At 47.1% G+C, this 19,245-nt stretch overlaps 1 protein-coding gene across 1 annotated transcript; it reads right to left on the bottom strand.

Annotated features, from left to right (window-relative positions):
• Positions 1-17: 17 nt before the first annotated feature.
• Positions 18-19,127, bottom strand: LOC119944099. Its single transcript, XM_038765319.1, has 4 exons — positions 19,111-19,127; positions 17,330-17,429; positions 1,002-2,009; positions 18-51 (listed from the first exon to the last, which is right to left on the bottom strand). Exons 1-3 carry the CDS (start codon positions 19,125-19,127, stop codon positions 1,095-1,097), a joined length of 1,032 nt encoding a protein of 343 aa, XP_038621247.1. The 3' UTR covers positions 18-51; positions 1,002-1,094.
• Positions 19,128-19,245: the final 118 nt, after the last annotated feature.

Raw genomic sequence — 19,245 nt, 5'->3', positions numbered from 1 at the left:
TGGGTGGCTTTGGGCAAGTCACTTTGCTTCTCTGGGCCTCAGTTCCCTCACCTGGAAAAAGGGGGTGAAGACTGTGAGCCCCACGTGGGACAACCTGATCACCTTGTATCCCCTAGAGCAGTGCTTCACACGTAGTAAGCGCTTAACAGCGTGGCTCAGTGGAAACAGGCCGGGCTTGGGAGTCAGAGGTGGTAGGTTTTAATCCCGGCTCCGCCCCTTGTCAGCCGTGTGACTTTGGGCAAGTCACTTCACTTCTCTGGGCCTCAGTGACCTCAACTGTCAAATGGGGATGAAGACTGGGAGCCCCACGTGGGACAACCTGATCACCTTGTATCCCCCCCAGCACTTAGAACAGTGCTTTCACATAGTAAGCGCTTAACTAATACCGTAATTGTTATTATTATTATTAAAAAATACCATCATCACCTTGTATTCCCCCCAGCGCTTAGAACAGTGCTTGGCACATAGTAAGCGCTTAACAAATACCATAATTGTTATTATTATTAAAAAATACCATCATCACCTTGCATTCCCCCCAACGCTTAGAACAGTGTTTGGCACATAGTAAACGCTTAACTAATACCATAATTGTTATTATTATTAAAAAATACCATCATCATCTTGTATTCCCCCAGCGCTTAGAACAGGGCTTGGCACATAGTAAACGCTTAACTAGTACCATAATTGTTATTATTATTAAAAAATACCATCATCATCTTGTATTCCCCCCAGCGCTTAGAACAGTGCTTGGCACATAGCAAGCGCTTAACTAATACCATAATTGTTATTATTATTAAAAAATACCATCATCATCTTGTATTTCCCCCAGCGCTTAGAACAGTGCTTGGCACATAGTAAGCGCTTAACAAATACCATAATTGTTATTATTATTAAAAAATACCATCATCATCTTGTACTCCCCCCAGCGCTTAGAACAGTGCTTGGCACATAGTAAGTGCTTAACTAATACCCTAATTATTATTATTATTATTAAAAAATACCTTCATCATCATCATCCGCCACCAAGGGGGCACGGGGCGGCCTGGAGGGCCAGTACACCAGTTGCCGCTCCTCCTGGCCCTGGTGCTAAGCGCTTAGCACAGTGCTCTGCACACAGTAAGCGCTGAATAAATACCAGTGACTGGCTGAGTGGTGCTGGAGGGTGCGAGGGGCGTCTTCCCCCTCAGTCCGGCTTGCAGTGGCATGCTCCGATTTGGGACCGTGGCCTCGACGGGCTCCCGATGCAGCGGCAGGACCGGCTGCAGCACCGGTTGCAGCTCCCGGACCTGCAGCAGCAGCAGCAGCAGGCCCCACTGCAGCTCCAGGACCCGCAACGGGAGCAGGAGGATCGGTTGCAGCAGCAACAGCAGAACCGGCTGCAGCCCCGGGACCTGTAGCAGCCTCAGCAGCAGGCCCGGCTGCAGCTCCAGAAGCAGAAGAACCGGTGGCAGCTCCGGTACCTGCAACAGGCGCGGCAGGACCGGTTGCAGCTTCAGGACCGGCTGCAGCAGAACCGGTTGCAGCTCCAGGACCTGCAGCCGGAGCAGCAGGACGGGCTGCAGCAGCAGAAGCGATTGCAACTCCAGGACCAGCAGCAGGACCTGTAGCAACAGCAGCAGCAGGGCGGGTTGCAGCTCCAGGAGCGGCAGCAGGGCGGGTTGCAGCTCCAGGACCTGCAGCAGGGCGGGTTGCAGCTCCAGGACCTGCAGCAGGGCGGGTTGCAGCTCCAGGACCTGCAGCAGGGCGGGTTGCAGCTCCTGGACCTGCAGCAGGGCGGGTTGCAGCTCCAGGACCCGCAGTAGGGTGGGTTGCAGCTCCAGGGCCTGCGGCAGGAGCGGTTGCAGGTTCAGGACCTGCAGGAGGAGGATCAGCCGTGCTCCCCGGCCGTGTTGCAGCAGGCTGGAGGTTGAGGGGGCCTCATGGTCCTCTGGGCTGCCGTCGGGGGTCCGGGCCCCAGGGAGGGGAGCCCGGCCTCCTCCCTCTAATGCCGCCGGGGAGCTCACACGGCCCTGCACATGTGCACGCGCTCATGCACACGCATGCACATGCATGCACACGCAAGCACATGCAAGCACTTGCATGCACACGCACGGCCGGGCAGAGCATACAAGGCGCCCCGCCCCCCGGGTCCGGCTCGTGTATGACGTCATGCTCCGCCGGGCCCCTCCGGCGCCCCCTGCTGGCCACAGCGCCACGCCTCAGGCCGCAACCGCATTAAGAATGATAATCAATCAATCAATCAATCGTATTGTGCAGAACACTGTACTAAGCGCTTGGGAAGTACAAGTTGGCAACATATGGAGACGGTCCCCACCGAATAGTGGGCTCACAGTCTAGAAGTTAAGTTAAGCGCTTACTATGTGCCAAGCACTGTTCTAAGCGCTGGGGAGGTTACAAGGTGATCCGGTTGTCCCACGGGGGACTCACAGTCTTCACCCCCATTTGACAGATGAGGGAACTGAGGCTCAGAGAGGTGAAGTGACTTGCCCAAAGTCACACAGCTGACAAGTAGCAGAGCTGGGATTTGAACCCATGACCTCTGACTCCAAAGCCCGGGCTCTTTCCACGGAGCCATGCTGCTTCTCTAAAGCACTGTTCTAAGCGCTTGGGGGGGTACAAAGTGATCAGGTTGTCCCACCTGGGGCTCACAGTCTTAATCCCCATTTTACAGATGAGGTAACTGAGGCTCAGAGAAGTTAAGTGACTTAACCAAGGTCACACAGCAGACATGTGGCGGAGCCGGGATTCGAACCCATGACCTCTGACTCCAAAGCCCGGGCTCTTTCCACTGAGCCACGCTGCTTCTTGGGATGGGACATCATTATTATTACTAATAATAATGATGATGATGCCATTTGTTAATCAATCAATCAGTCAATCGTATTTATTGAGCGCTTACTGTGTGCAGAGCACTGTACTAAGCGCTTGGAAAGTACAAATTGTCAACATATGGAGACGGTCCCTACCCAACAGTGGGCTCACAGTCTAGAAGTTGTTAAGCGCTTACTATGTGCCAAGCACTGTTCTAAGCGCTGGGAGGGTTACAAGGTGATCCGGTTGTCCCACGGGGGGCTCACAGTCTTCACCCTCATTTTACAGATAAGGGAACTGAGGTTCAGAGAGGTGAAGTGACTTGCCCAAGGTCACACAGCTGACAAGTGGCAGAGCCAGGATTAGAACCCATGACCTCTGACTCCAAAGCCCATGCTCTTTCCACTGAGCCACGCTGCTTCTCTAATAATGATGGCATTTGTTAAGCACTTACTATGTGCCAAGCACTGTTCTAAGCGCTGGGGAGGTTACAAGGTGATCCGGGGGGCTCACAGTCTTCACCCTCATTTTACAGATGAGGGAACTGAGGCTCAGAGAGGTGAAGTGACTTGCCCAAAGTCACACAGCTGACAAGTGGAGGAGCCAGGATTTGAACCCATGACCTCTGACTCCAAAGCCCATGGTCTTTCCACTGAGCCACACTGCTTCGCTACTAATGATGGCATTTGTTAAGCGCTTACTATGTGCGAAGCACAGTTCTAAGCACTGGGGAGGTTACAAGGTGATCCGGGGGGCTCACAGTCTTCACCCCCATTTTACAGATGAGGGAACTGGGGCTCAGAGAAGCGAAGTGACTTGCCCAAAGTCACACAGCAGACATGTGGTGAAGCCGGGATTCGAACGCATGACCTCTGACTCCAAACCCCAGGCTCTTTCCACTGAGCCACGCTGCTTCCTGCATTAGTAATAATTGTCATAATAGGAGTCATAAGAGTCATTCACTCATTCATTCAATCATATTTATTGAGTGCTTACTCTGTATAGAGCACTGCACTAAGCGCTTGGGACGTACCATGCATTCATTCACTCATTCAGTGTGCAGAACACTGGACTAAGCGCTTGGAAAGTACCGTACCATTCATTCATTCAATCAGTGATACTTATCGAGCAATTACTGTGTGCAGAGCACTGGACTAAGCGCTTGGAAAGTACCATTCATTCATTCATTCAATCGTACTTATTGAGCGCTTACTGTGTGCAGAGCACTGGACTAAACGCATGGGAAGTACCATTCATTCATTCATTCGTTCAATCGTGCTTACTGAGTGCAGAGCACTGGACTAAGCGCTTGGAAAGTGCCATTCATTCATTCATTCGATCAGTCGTACTTATTGAGCGCTTACTGTGTGCAGAGCACTGGACTAAGCGCTTGGGAAGTACCATTCATTCATTCATTCGTTCAATCGTGCTTACTGAGTGCAGAGCACTGGACTAAGTGCTTGGAAAGTACCGTACCATTCATTCATTCAGTGTGCACAGCACTGGACGAAGCGATTGGAAAGTACCATCATTCATTCAATCGTACTTACTGAGCGCTTACTGTGTGCAGAGCACTGGACTAAGCGCTTGGGAAGTACCATTCATTCATTCATTCAATCGTGCTTACTGAGTGCAGAGCACTGGACTAAGCACTTGGAAAGTACCATTCATTCATTCAGTGTGCAGAGCACTGGACTAAGCGCTTAGAAACAGCGTGGCTCAGTGGAAAGAGCCCGGGCTCTGGAGTCAGAGGTCATGGGTTCAAATCCCAGCTCCGCCAATTGTCAGCTGTGTGACTTTGGGCAAGTCACTTCACTTCTCAGGGCCTCGGTTCCCTCATATGGAAAATGGGGATTAAGACTGTGAGCCCCCTGTGGAACAACCTGATCACCTTGTAACCTCCCCAGTGCTTAGAACAGTGCTTTGCACATGGTAAGCGCTTAATGAATGTCATTATTATTATTATTATTACCATTCATTCATTCATTCAACTGTACTTATTGAGCGCTTACTGTGTTCAGAGCACTGGACTCAGCGCTTGCAACATACCATTCATTCATTCATTCAATCGTAATAATAATAATGATGGTATTTGTTAAGCACTTACTATGTGTGATGCACTGTTCTAAGCGCTGGGGAGATACAAGGTGATCAATTTGTCCCATGAGGGGCTAACAGTCTTCATCCCCATTCTACAGATGAGGTAACTGAGGCTCAGAGAAGTTAAGTGACTTGCCCAAGGTCACAAAGCAGACATGTGGCGGAGCTGGGATTAGAACCCTTGACCTCTGACTCCCAAGCCTGTGCCCTTTCCACTGAGCCACACTGATAGTAATAATATTAGTCATAATAGTAATTAAGTCATTTATTCATATTTATTGAGCAATTACCATGTGCAGAGCACTGGACTAAGCGCTTGGGAAGTACCATTCATTCATTCAGTCAGTCAGTCGTACTTATTGAAAGCTTACTGTGTGCTCCAGTGCTCTGCACAAAGTGCTTGGGAAGTACCATTCATTGAATCGTACTTATTGAGCGCTTACTGTGTGCAGAGCACTGAACTAAGCGCTTGGGAAGTACAAGTCGGCAACATAGAGAGACGGTCCCTACCCCACAACGGGCTCACAGTCTAGAAGGGGGAGTAATCATAACAGTAATAGTAATAATAAGAAGAAGAATGACGGTGCTTGTTAAGCGCTTACTATGTGCCAGGCACTGTTCTAAGCGCTGGGATAGATACGAGGTCATCAGGATGTCCCACATGGGGCTCACAGTCTTCATCCCTCTTCCCTCATCCCTCATCCCTCTTCATCCATCCATTCTTCTCAAGGCCCTGCTGAGAGCTCACCTCCTCCAGGAGGCCTTCCCAGACTGAGCCCCTTCCTTCCTCTCCCCCTCGTCCCCCTCTCCATCCCCCCCATCTTACCTCCTTCCCTTCCCCACAGCACCTGTATATATGTATAGATGTTTGTACATATTTATTACTCTATTTATTTATTTATTTATTTTATTTGTACATATCTATTCTATTTATTTTATTTTGTTAGTATGTTTGGTTTTGTTCTCTGTCTCCCCCTTTTAGACTGTGAGCCCACTGTTGGGTAGGGACTGTCTCTATATGTTGCCAATTTGAACTTCCCAAGCGCTTAGTACAGTGCTCTGCACATAGTAAGCGCTCAATAAATACGATTGGTGATGATGATGATGATCCCCTTCTCTCTTTTATTAATAATAATAATGATGATGGCATTTGTGAAGTGCTTACTATGTGCCAAGCACTTTTGTAAGCGCTGGGGGAGATGCAAGGTCATCAGGATGTCCCACGTGGGGGCTCAGAGTCTTCATCCCCCTCCCCCTTTTAATAAAAAAATAATAATAATAATGGTATATGTTAAGTGCTTACTATGTGCCAAGCACTGTTCTAAGCACTGGGGGAGATACAAGTTCATCGGGTTGTCCCACATGGGGCTCACAGTCTTCATCCCCCTCCCCCTTTTAATAATAATAATAATAATCAATCAATCAATCGTATTTATTGAGCGCTTACTTTGTGCAGAGCACTGGACTAAGCGCTTGGGAAGTACAAGTTGGCAACACATAGAGACGGTCCCTACCCAACAGCGGGCTCACAGTCTAGAAGGGGGAGACAGAAAACAAAACATATTAACAAAATAAAATAAACAGAATAGATATGTACAAGTAAAAGAAATAGAGTAATAATAATAATAATGATGGTATTTGTTAAGCTCTTACTGTGTGCCAAGCACTGTGCTAATGCTGGGGGAGATCTGAGGTCATCAGGTTGTCCCACGTGGGGCTCACAGTCTTCATCCCCCTCCCCCTTTTAATAATAATAATGATGATGATGGTATTTGTTAAGCGCTTACTATGTGCCAAGCACTGTACTAAGCGCTGGGGGAGATCCGAGGTCATCAGGTTGTCCCACTTGGGGCTCACAGTCTTCATCCGCCTTCCCCTTTTAATAATAATGATGATGATGGTATTTGTTAAGTGCTCACTATGTGCCAAGCACTGTTCTAAGCGCTGGGGGAGATACAAGGTCATCAGGTTGTTCCACGTGGGGCTCATACTTTTTATCCCCATTTTACAGATGAGGGAACTGAGGCCCAGAGAAGTGACTTGCCCAAAATCATCCAGCTGAGAAGTGGCAGAGCCGGGATTAGAACCCATGACCTCTGACTCCCAAGCCCGGGCTCTATCCACTAAGCCTCGCGGTAATCATAATAATTGTGACATTTGTTAAGTGCTTACCTGGTGCCGGGCACTGTGCTAAGCACTGGGGTGGATGCAAGCAAATTGGGTTGGACGCAGTCCCCCGTCCCACGTGGGGCTCACAGTCTCAATCCCTATTTTACAGATGAGGTCACAGAGATCCAGGGAAGTAATAATCATAGTTCATTCATTCAATCGTATTTATTGAGCGCTTACTGTGTGCAGAGCACTGTACTAAGCGCTTGGAAAGTCCAAGCTGGCAACATCTAGAGACGGTCCCTACCCAACAGCGGGCTCACAGTCTAGAAGGGGGAGACAGATAACAAAACAAAACATATTAACAAAATAAAATGAATAGAATAAGTATGTACAAGTAAAATAAAGTAATAAATCCTTACAAACATATATTTATATATATATATATACAGGTGCTGTGGGGAGGGGAAGGAGGTAAGGCGGGGGGATGGGGAGGGGGAGAGGAAGGAGGGGGCTCAGTTTGGAAGGAGGGGGCTCCGCAGCGTGGCTCAGTGGAAAGAGCCCGGGCTTCGGAGTCAGAGGTCATGGGTTCAAATCATGGCTCCTCCAATTGTCAGCTGGGTGACTTTGGGCAAGTCACTTCACTTCTCTGGGCCTCAGTTCCCTCATCTGGAAAATGGGGATGAAGACTGTAAGCCCCTCGTGGGACAACCTGATCGCCTTGTAACCTCCCCAGCGCTTAGAACAGTGCTTTGCACATAGTAAGTGCTTAATAAATGCTATAATTATTATTATTATTAATGGTATTAATTGAGCGCTTGGGAGTAGGCAGAGTTGGTAGACAGGTTCCTTGCCCACAAGGAGCTTCCAGTCTAGAGCCCAGTCCTCCCACCCTACTGATGCCTTCAGGAGCCCTGGAGAAAGTCAGTCTAGGCAAAGTGGCAGCGCAGTGTATCATTATTATTATTATTATTATTAATGGTATTAATTGAGTGCTTGGGAGTAGGCAGAGTTGGTAGACAGGTTCCTTACCCACAAGGAGCTTCCAGTCTAGAGCCCAGTCCTCCCACCCTACTGATGCCTTGAGGGGCCCTGGAGAAAGTCAGTCTAGGCAAAGTGGCAGCGCAGTGTATCATTATTATTATTATTAATGGTATTAATTGAGCGCTTGGGAGTAGGCAGAGTTGGTAGACAGGTTCCTTGCCCACAAGGAGCTTCCAGTCTAGAGCCCAGTCCTCCCACCCTACTGATGCCTACAGGGGCCCTGGAGAAAGTCCATCTAGGCGAAGTGGCAGCGCAGTGAAGGGGGCTGCCAACATCCCAGGATGCTATATTTAAGACTTCTGAAAGACCTAGCGCCTAAGGGGCGGTTGAAAACGGCACCAAGGACTGGTAGTAGACGTTTCGGCAGCAAAATCCGTTCAGTGTAGACGGTACTATTGGTTGCACGTGGTTCTCTTCAACCACACTAGTATACACAGATAGCAATCACCCCCAGGAGCATCATCTTTGCCTGGGAAGGCCATAGTTATCGCATAGATTTGATTAGAGGCTCCAGGGATAAGTGGTGATGATGATATTTTGAAGCAGCATGGCCCAGTGGAAAGAGCAAGGGCTTGGGAGTCCAAGGATCCGTGTTCTAATTCCGTCTCCAATACTTACCAGCTGTGTGACCTTGGGCAAGCCACTTAACTTCTCTGTGTCTCAGTTCTTTCATCCGCAAAATGGGGATTCATTGCCTGCCGTCTCTCCTATTTAGACCGTGAGCCCCATGGGGGACCTGGTTATCTTGTATCAACTCCAGCACTTAGCACAGTGCTTGGCACATGGTAAGTGCTTGCTAAATACCACAATTACTATTCAATCAATCAATCGTATTTATTGAGCGCTTACTGTGTGCAGAGCACTGTACTAAGCTCTTGGGAAGTACAAGTTGGGGGAATTACTATTATTATTTGTTAAGCACTTACTATGTGCTGTACTAAGCACTGGGGTAGATACAGTTCAAGCAGATCAGACATAATCTCCCCGTCCCACATGGGACTCACAGGCTAAGGGGGAGATTGAATAGGTATTTTAGCCCCATTTTTATAGATGAGGAAACTGAGGTCTAGAATATTTAAGTTTTTTTTAGTTTCTTTTTATAGTATTTAAGTGCTTACTATGCACCGGGCACTGTACTAAACACGGTTAGAGACAAGCTAATCGGGTTGGACAGTCCCTGCCCCACGTGGGGCTCACAGTCGTAATCCCCATTCTACAGATGAGGGAACTGAGGCACAGAGAAGTGAAGTGACTTGCCCAAGGTCATCCAGCAGACAAGCAGTAGAGCCAGGATTGGAACCCAAATCCCCTGACTCCCAGTTCTGTGTTCTTTCCAGGAGGTAGTTAGTGGCAGCTTCCAAACACTCCCTCATCTTGATTTGGCTACTTCCCTCTCTGGCCCTCAGTTTAGAAGGAGGAGAAAAGTGGAGATGTAGAAGGGAAGAAGGCAGGGAAGGAGAAAGGAATCCAAAATAAAGAGATAAAGGGAGGGAGAAAGAGAAGAGTAAGAAGGGGAGGGAGGTGTCACTCAATCAATAAATCAATCAACCAACCGGGATTTATCGAGCAAGAGGAAGAGAAGCACCAGAAAAGAGAATAAGGAAGAGGCAGAAGAAGAGAAGGATGATGGGGGAGTGGGAGGAAGGGAGAAGAAAGATAAGAAAAAGAAAAGGGAAGAGAAGGAATAAGAGTTGGGATCTGATGGGAAAGAAGAAGAAAAGAACAAGGCAAAACCCAGGATCAAAGAAAGGAGAGGAGTCTTGTCCTCCCAACATATCCAAACCCAAATCGACAGTCTTTCCTACCTCAGTAAGTGAAATTTGCTTGGGTTTGAAATGTGCAACAGCTCCAGAATAGCTCATGTGCAGTGTCTGGCGCATAGTAAGCGTCAAACAAATACCACAATCATTATTATTCATGTACAGACAAGTCCCTGGATGGTCAGGTGAGAGAGAACTTTGGCTGAGTTTAGGGTTATGGTTGGGTGGGGCAGAGCTTGGGAGTGGAGGGAGAAGCAGAGCAAGAGGATGGGGGAGAAAAGGAGATTACTCCAAAACAAACTCTGAGTAGTTACAGATCAGCTAGTAAGGATGATCTGAGATGGGGCAGGGCTGGAAAAAATGGTGCGCGGAGGAGGGGTTTCTTGGGCAGATTTGCAGAGGATTTTAGGATTTAAAAGCTATGAGGAAATCATCATCAACTGTATTTATTGAGCGCTTACTATGTGTAGAGCACTGTACTAAGCACTTGGGAAGTACAAATTGGCAACATATAGAGACAGTCCCTACCCAACAGTGGGCTCACAGTCTAAAATGGCTACAGACATGACATTAACGCGGTGCTCTGCAACTAGCCAATCGATCAATCAATCGTATTTATCGAGCGCTATGTGCAAAGCCCGTGAGCCCGTTGTTGGGTAGGGACCGCCTCTATAGTACATCCCAAGCGCTGAGTACAGTGCTCTGCACACAGAGCTCGATAAATACGATTGAATGAATAAACGAATGAACAATCGACGGCATGTATCGGCTGCCTGCTATACGCGGAGCTCTGAACTGAGCGCTTGGGGCAAGTTTACCGAGAAGGCATTCAAATCCTGATGGACACTGCGCACGAGGAGTCGGTCATCTCCGAGCACACGGAATTACAAGCTGGGCTCCCAGCCTGGCGTCAGCCGTCGGAGTAAGTTTTGCCCTACTTCAAAAATATGGGAATACCTGCCCAGGAAATTCTAGTGGAACTGGAAATTAGGGGCGGGACATGGATAATAACTGGGCCCCAAGCCCAGATCCAGCCCAGGGACCCTGAACCTCTGGGGGAACTACAAGTTTGGTGTGGGCGAGGCCGGCTTTAGGTATTTGGCTGCCCTGAGGCAGGGAGAAAAATACCAGCCTCTCCCTTTCCATACAATGTCATTAATTATGTTTCATGGTGTTGCACAGGCAGTATGGGGAAGGGGGGAGTGGTGGTTGTGTGTGCGTGTGTGTGTTTAATGGTATTTGTTAAATGCTTACTATGTGCCAGATCCTGTAATAATAATAATGTCTCTTTTAGACTGTGAGCCCACTGTTGGTTAGGGACTGTCTGTATATGTTGCCAACTTGTACTTCCCAAGCGCTTAGTACAGTGCTTTGCACACAGTAAGCGCTCAATAAATAGGATTGATGATGATGATAATAATGGCATTTATTAAGCGCTTACTCATCATCATCATCATCGTCAATCGTATTTATTGAGCGCTTAGTATGTGCAGAGCACTGTACTAAGCGCTTGGGAAGTACAAATTGGCAACATATACAGACAGTCCCTACCCAACAGTGGGCTCACAGTCTAAAAGCTTACTATGTGCAAGGCACTGTTCTAAGCGCTGGGGGGATACAAGGTGATCAGGTTGTCCCACGTGGGGCTCACAATCTTCATCCCCATTTTATAGATGAGGTAACTGGGGCCCAGAGAAGTGAAGTGACTGCCCCAAAGTCACACAGCTGACAAGTGGCAGAGCTAGGATTCGAACCCATGACCTCTGGCTCCAAAGTCCATGCTCTTTCCACTGAAACCCCACTGCTTCTCAGTACTAAGTGCTGGGGTGGATGCAAGCTAATCGGGTTAGACCCAGTCCATGACCCCACATGGGGCTCACTGCCTTAATGACCTTTTTAATAATAATAATGATATTTGTTAATAATAATGATGGCAATTGTTAAGCACTTATGATGTGCAAAGCACTGTTCTAAGCACTGGGGGGATACAAGGTGATCATGTTGTCAATCAATCAATCGTATTTATTGAGCGCTTACTGTGTGCAGAGCGCTGTACTAAGCGCTTGGGAAGTCCAAGTTGGCAACATCTAGAGACGGCCCCTACCCAACAGCGGGCTCACAGTCTAGAAGGGGAAAACAGACAACAAAACAAAACGTATTAACAAAATGAAATAAATAGAATAAATATGTACAAGTAAAATAAATAAATAGAACAATAAATATGTACAAACATATACATATATACAGGTGCTGTGGGGAGGGGAAGGAGGTAAGGCGGGAGGATGGAGAGGGGGAGGAGGGGGAAAATATGTACAAATAAAATAAATAGAATAATAAATCCGTATAAACATACATACATATATACAGGTGCTGTGGGGAGGGGAAGGAGGTAAGGCGGAGGGGATGGGGAGGAGTGGGAGAGGAAGCAGGGGGCTCTTTCCACTGAGCCATGCTGCTTCTCATAGTAGTGAAGCCACTACTACTACTTCCCCAGTAGTAGTAGGGCCAGGGGCGTCTAGACTGTGAGCCCGCTGTTGGGCAGGGACCGTCCCTACATGCCGCCAACTTGAACTTCCCAAGCGCCCAGCACAGCGCTCTGCACACAGCAAGCGCTCAACAAATACGATTGAATGAATGAATGAATGAATGAATGAGTTAAATGCTTACTATGTGCCCTGTCCTGTACTTAGTGCTGGGGTGGATGAAAGATAATCGGGTTAGACCCAGTCCATGACCCCACATGGGGCTCACTGTCTTAATGACCTTTTTAATTATAATAATGATATTTGTTAATAATAATGATGGCAATTGTTAAGCACTTATTATGCGCAAAGCACTGTTCTAAGCGCTGGGGGGGATACAATCAATCGTATTTATTGAGTGCTTACTGTGTGCAGAGCACTGTACTAAGCGCTTGGGAAGTACAAGTTGGCAACATCTAGAGACAGTCCCTACCCAACAGTGGGCTCACAAGGTGATCACGTTGCTCCCCGTGGGGCTCACAGTCTTCATCCCCATTTTACAGACGAGGTAACTGAGGCTCAGAGAAGTTAGGTGACTTGGCCAAGGTCACACAGCAGACATGTGGGGGAGCCGGGATTAGAACCCATGACCTCTGACTCCCAAGCCCGGGCTCTTTCCACCGAGCACGGGGAAGCAGCGTGGCTCAGTGGAAAGAGCCCGGGCTTTGGAGTCAGAGGTCATGGGTTCAAATCTCCACTCCGCCAATTGTCAGCTGGGTGACTTTGGGCAAGTCACTTCACTTCTCTGGGCCTCAGTTCCCTCATCTGTAAAATGGGGATTAAGACGGGTTTTGGTGGAAAGATGAGGAGTTCTGTTAAAGGCATTTTAATACAGAGGGGTCATCCAAGAAGAGATGTCGGGCAGAGGAGAGAAGTCAGGGCTGGAGAGGTAGATTTGGGATTCAGGGATGGTAGTTGAGCCATGGGAGCATAAGTAGACGGATTGACAACCCGTGGGACAACCTGATCACCTTGTAACCTCCCCAGCGCTTAGAACAGTGCTTTGCACATAGTAAGCGCTTAATAAATGCCATCATTATTATTATTCTCTTAAGCACTTATGTAGGGACTGTCTCTATATGTTGCCAACTTGTACTTCCCAAGCGCTTAGTCCAGTGCTCTGCACACAGTAAGCGCTCAATAAATACGATTGATTGATTGATTGATGTGCCAAGCACTGTTCTAAGAGTTGGGGGGGGATACAAAGTAATCAGGTTGTCCCACATGGGGCTCACGGTCTTCATCCCCATTTTACAGATGCGGTTGCTGAGGCCCAGAGAAGTGAAGTGACTTGTCCAAAGTCACACAGCTCACAAGTGGCGGAGCCGGGATTGGAACCCATGACCCCTGACTCTCAAGCCCTGTGCTCTTTCCACTGAGCCATGCTGCTTCTGCTTCTCATTTTTACAAATGAGGTAACTGTTAGTATGTTTGGTTTTGTTCTCTGTCTCCCCCTTTTAGACTGTGAGCCCACTGTTGGGTAGGGACTCTCTCTATATGTTGCCAATTTGTACTTCCCAAGCGCTTAGTACAGTGCTCTGCACATAGTAAGCGCTCAATAAATACGATTGATGATGATGATGATGACTTGCCAAAGGTCACACAGCAGACATAGGGTGGGCTGGGATTCGAGCCCAGGTCCTTCTGAGTCCTAGGCCCGCGCTCTATCCTTTGGGCCATGCTGCTCCTATACGACATCGTCTGGAAGTTAGCTTGATCCCCTGAACCCACATTGACCCACCTGCTGACTCCAGGGCAAGTCACTGAATTTTTTTGTGCCTCAGTTTCCTTATCTGTAAAATGGGGATGAAATACATAATAATAATAATAATGGCATTTATTAAGCGCTTACTCTGTGCAAAGCACTGTTCTAAGTGCTGGGGAGGATACAAGGTGATCAGGTTGTCCCATGGGAGGCTCACAGTCTTCATCCCCATTTTAAAGATGAGGTAACTGAGGCACAGAGAAGTTAAGTGACTTACCCAAAGTCACACAGCTGACAGTTGGCGGAGCCGGGACTTGAACCCATGACCTCTGACTCCAACGTCTTTCCAGAGCCACGCTGCTTCTCTACTTCCCCTTTAAATTGTAAACCCTATGTGGGACAGGGACTGTATGATAATAGTATTTGTTAAGTGCTTACTATGTGCCAAGCACTGTTCTAAGCACTGGGGTAGATACAAGGTAATCAGGTTGTCCCATGTGGGGCTCACAGTCTTAATCCCCATTTTACAGATGAGGTAACTGAGGCACAGAGAATAATAATAATAATAATTATGGCATTTGTTAAGTGCTTACTATGTGCCAAGCACTGTTCTAAGCGCTGGGGTAGATACAAGGTAACCAGGTTGTCCCATGTGGGGCTCACAGTGTTAATTCCCATTTTACTGATGAGGCAACTGAGGCACAGAGAATAATAATAATAATAATAATAATAATAATAATAATAATAATAATAATAATAATAATAGGATTTGTTAAGTGCTTACTATGTGCCAAGCACTGTTCTAAGCACTGGGGTAGATCCAAGGTAATCAGATTGTCCCATATGGGGCTCACAGTCTTAGTCCTCATTTTACAGATGAGGTAACTGAGGCACAGAGAATAATAATAATTACAGCATTTGTTAAGCGCTTACTATGTGCCAAGTACTGTTCTAAGTGCTGGGGTAGATCGAAGGTAATCAGGTTGTCCCATATGGGGCTCACAGTCTTAATCCCCATTTTACAGATGAGGTAACTGAGGCACAGAGAATAATAATAATAATAATAATAATTACGGCATTTGTTAAGTGCTTACCATGTGCCAAGCACTGTTCTAAGCGCTGGGGTAGATCCAAGGTAATCAGGTTGTCTCATATGGGGCTCACAGTCTTAATCCTCTTTTTCCAGATGAGGTAACTGAGGCACAGAGAAATTAAGTGGCTTGCCCAGGGTCACACAGCAGACAAGTGGCAGAGCCGGGATTAGAACCCAAGTCCTCTGACTCCCAAGCCCTTGCTCTTTCCACTTAAACCATGCTGCTTCTCTAATCCAAATCTGATCGTTCATCTCTCCCAGGGCTTAGCACAGTGCTTGGCACATAGTAAATATCCCAGCAAAAATGTAGGCAAAAATTCCATGACCGCCCATTTGAGAGAGCTCCTAGATATCCGTAGAAAAATCCAAAACAGCAATTCCTAGATTCCCAGAGTATACCAGAGCTCCCTCCATGAAAGTTCCCGTGTAGAAAGCCAACAAGTGGCACGGTGCAAACTTTGAAGAAGCAACGTCACTTAGCGGCAAGACCCCGGGCTTGGGAGTCAGAGGTTGTGGGTTCTAATTCCGCTCCGCCACGTGTTTGCTGTGCAAACCCCTTAACTTCTCTGAGCCTCAGTTACCTCATCTGGAAAACGGGGATTAAGACTGTGACCCCCCGACGTGGGACAACCTGATTACCTTGTATCTCCCCCAGCGCTTAGAACGGTGCTTGCCACATAGTAAGCATTTAACAAAGCCATAATAATAATTATTATTTGTGCCAAATCAAGTTCTGAAGCCCCGCCCCAATAACCTCTAGAGGTTACAGAGATTTTTTTCAATGTAGAACAAAAAAGTCTGACAATGAAAGGATTTGCATATGCTTTATTTATACAAAACTGAGTAAATGAAACTAGTAAAGGTTACAATTTTTAAACTGTTAGATTGATGAATGCATAACAAAGCCTAGTGAAATAAGAAAGCAGGTCTAATACGTTTAGTAATCCAATGCTGGAAAATGCTGCTTTATTTTCTGTTCCTGATGGGCCGGATCTCACTCCAGATCTCAATCGATCCGTCTACTTACGGCTCCCGTGGCTTCAACTACCATCCCTGAATCCCAAATCTACCTCTCCAGCCCTGACTTCTCTCCTCCGCATGACATCTCTTCTTGGATGACCCCTCTATCTTAAAATGTCCTTAACAGAACTCCTCATCTTTCCACCAAAACCCTGTCTTCTCCCTGATTTTCCTATCACTGTAGAAAATCAATCCACTGATGGTATTTACCGAGCACTTACTATGTGCAGAACACCGTACCAAGTGCTTGGGAGAGCACAACAGAGCTTGCAGTCTAGAGGACTGTACTAAGTGCTTGGTATAAAAGGATACATAAAAGGATCGGTAGACATAATCCCGGCTTGCAAAGAGCTTACAGTCTAGAGGGGCAGACAGACATTAAAATGAGTTACGGGTAATGGGAAATGGCAGAGAAAAAGGATAGAAAAATAAGTGCTAGGAAGTATTAAACTGCTTTCGGGGTGCAAGCGTGACACAGAAGGGAGGGCTGGTCAGAAAAGTCCTCTTGAAGGAGATGGGATTTTCAGAGGGCTTTGTAGATGGGGAGACTGGTGGATTTTTTGACATGTAGGGGTACAGATGAAGGTACAGCGAGTAGTCTGGCAATAGAGGAGAGAAGTGTTGGCTGGGACAAAGTAGGAGAGTAGCAAAGTAAATTTGGAGGGATAGAGCTGATAGAGCACCTTAAAGCCAGTGGTAAATTTTGGTTTGATGTGGAAATGTATGAGCAACAATTGGAGGTTTCTGAGGAGTAGGGAGATGCGGACTAAATATTTTTTTTTTTTAGAAAAATGATCCAGGAAACTGGGGAAGGGAGAGACAGGAGGCAAGGAGGTCGGTGAGGAGCCTGATACAGTAGTCGAGGCAGGATAAGATAAGCCCACTGTCGGGTAGGGACCGTCTCTATATGTTGCCAACTTGTACTTCCCAAGCGCTTAGTACAGTGCTCTGCACACAGTAAGCGCTCAATAAATACGACTGATTGATAAGCGCTCAGATCAGCGTGGCAGCGGTTTGGAAGGAGAAGGAAGGCCAGACTCTGGAGTCGTTGTGAAGGTTTCGGTGACAGAGTGAATTGGTGGGTTGGAGGAGAGAGGTGAGTCGAGGACGATGCCAAAGTTATAGGCTTATGAGACAGGGAGGATGGTAGTGTTGCCTACGGTACCTGCTCAGGATTAACCACCGACTGCTTGACCTGGCACGTTCGTGTTGAAAAGATAAGACAGACGAGATATCGTTTGATAGTTTGACAAGTCTTCCTAGGACTGAAGTCAAACCACAGATGCTTTCACAGCGGAGCGAGAGGCTCTTGGCCAAAATTTTCCAAAGTCTTCCAGGATCACTCATTCAGTTGTATTTATTAGGCACTTATTTCTTAGAGCATTGTATTAAGCGCTTGGGAAAGTGCAATGCGATAAAAAAGTGACATTCCCTGCCCACAATGAGCTCACAGTCTGGAGGGGATCACCCTCTAAATCCCTGAGTTTATCTTAAAGGCGTATGCTACAGCGGGGGCTTCGAGACACAACCAGTGGGCACGAGACGTGGGGAATCTAAGTTTAAAAAATGAAAGCAAAAGCCACAAACGATCAATCAAACACTTGGCACCCTATTCATCGACTGCCAACTCTTAATTACTCATAGTAATGTGAAACAAGGAGAGTGGGGAATCACTGAAAAACACAGAAGCCAGGGATTTAGATAATCCACCTAACTCACAGTCCAAAATGGTGCGGCTCATTTCCGAAGCTCTTTGGGAAAAGCAAAGGACCCCCTTGATCACCTTGTAACCTCTCCAGTGCTTAGCATAGTGCTTTGCACATATTAAGTGCTTAATAAATGCCATCATTATTATTAAAGCAAAAACTTGAATACATGTAAGGCAGTGTGGCCTAGAGGACAAAGCAGAGAACTTTGGGAGTTAGAAGACCCGGTTCTACCATCAGCTCTGCCACTGACCTGCTGGCTGACTTTGGACAAAAGTCACTTAATCTCTCTGGGCCTCAGTTTCCACATCTGAAAAATGGGGAAAAGAGAGATTGTGAGCCCCATGTAGAACAGGGACTGTGTCCAATTCGATAGCTGCCCAAGAGCTTGGCACACTGTAAGCGCTAAATAAGTGCCAATATTATCATCATCGAAGAGCCAAGCAGTATTTCAGGGAGCGTGATAAAAGTGCAGAAATGACTTCTGATCCTCAGCAGCAAGCACAAAAATATTTTAAGGCTTGAATCACGAAGGCATAAAAGGTCCAAACGCTTACAAAATGATTTTTTCTCTTTTGCCCGAGTTTCTAAAAAATCTAACACTTGGATTATCATTTCAAAAGGTATTAGAGTCCCTGAGGCACAAGGATGAAAAAAAAAATCAAAATGGAGCGGACTCAACCTCTGTAACAAATCTGAAGTGTTTAAAAGGCTCAGGGGGCTCAGGAAATCAATCCATCAAGGGTATTTAAGGAGCGCCTACTATGTGCAAAGCATTGTACTAAGCACTTGGCAGAAGACAATTCACGATCCATATGTTCCCTGCCCACATGAGACTTCCAGTCTAGAGGACTGGTGAGCCCACTGTTGGGCAGGGACTGTCTCTATATGTTGCCAATTTGTACTTCCCAAGCGCTTAGTACAGTGCTCTGCACACAGTAAGCGCTCAATAAATACGATTGATGATGATGATGATAGGAAAGAGAGGCCCAGTCTGCTTGCTTGTTGCTCATTCTTGTCATCAACAGAATTTATGGGGCGCTGCCTCTGTCCGTAGCATCCTTCGTTTTGGGAACAGCTGGAAATATGGGTTACAATCCATGCCCCCCAGGAGCTTACAATCTAATACTCATTTATAAAAGTGCAGAAAATTCTTACACTGGCTTTGAAACCCTGCTCACCTGGGCCGAATCCTGGCCTTCAGACCCCCTGGATAGTTCGTGCGGAAGGCTCACATTACAACAGGCAATCGGGCATCTTGGCTTCGAAGTTTCCTCCACCCACGGGAATAAGCAGAAGCTTGCAGAGTGGCCGGGCTACGTAGTCTCATGGCTCAGCCCTCTGGCCCTCTCTTCCCCCTTCTCGAAGGGCTTGG

Source organism: Tachyglossus aculeatus, chromosome 22, assembly GCF_015852505.1.
Source record: "Tachyglossus aculeatus isolate mTacAcu1 chromosome 22, mTacAcu1.pri, whole genome shotgun sequence".
Taxonomy (NCBI): Eukaryota; Metazoa; Chordata; class Mammalia; order Monotremata; family Tachyglossidae; genus Tachyglossus; species Tachyglossus aculeatus.
The sequence above is the reverse complement of the archived record's forward strand: the minus strand, read 5'-3'. Positions and strand labels throughout refer to the sequence as shown.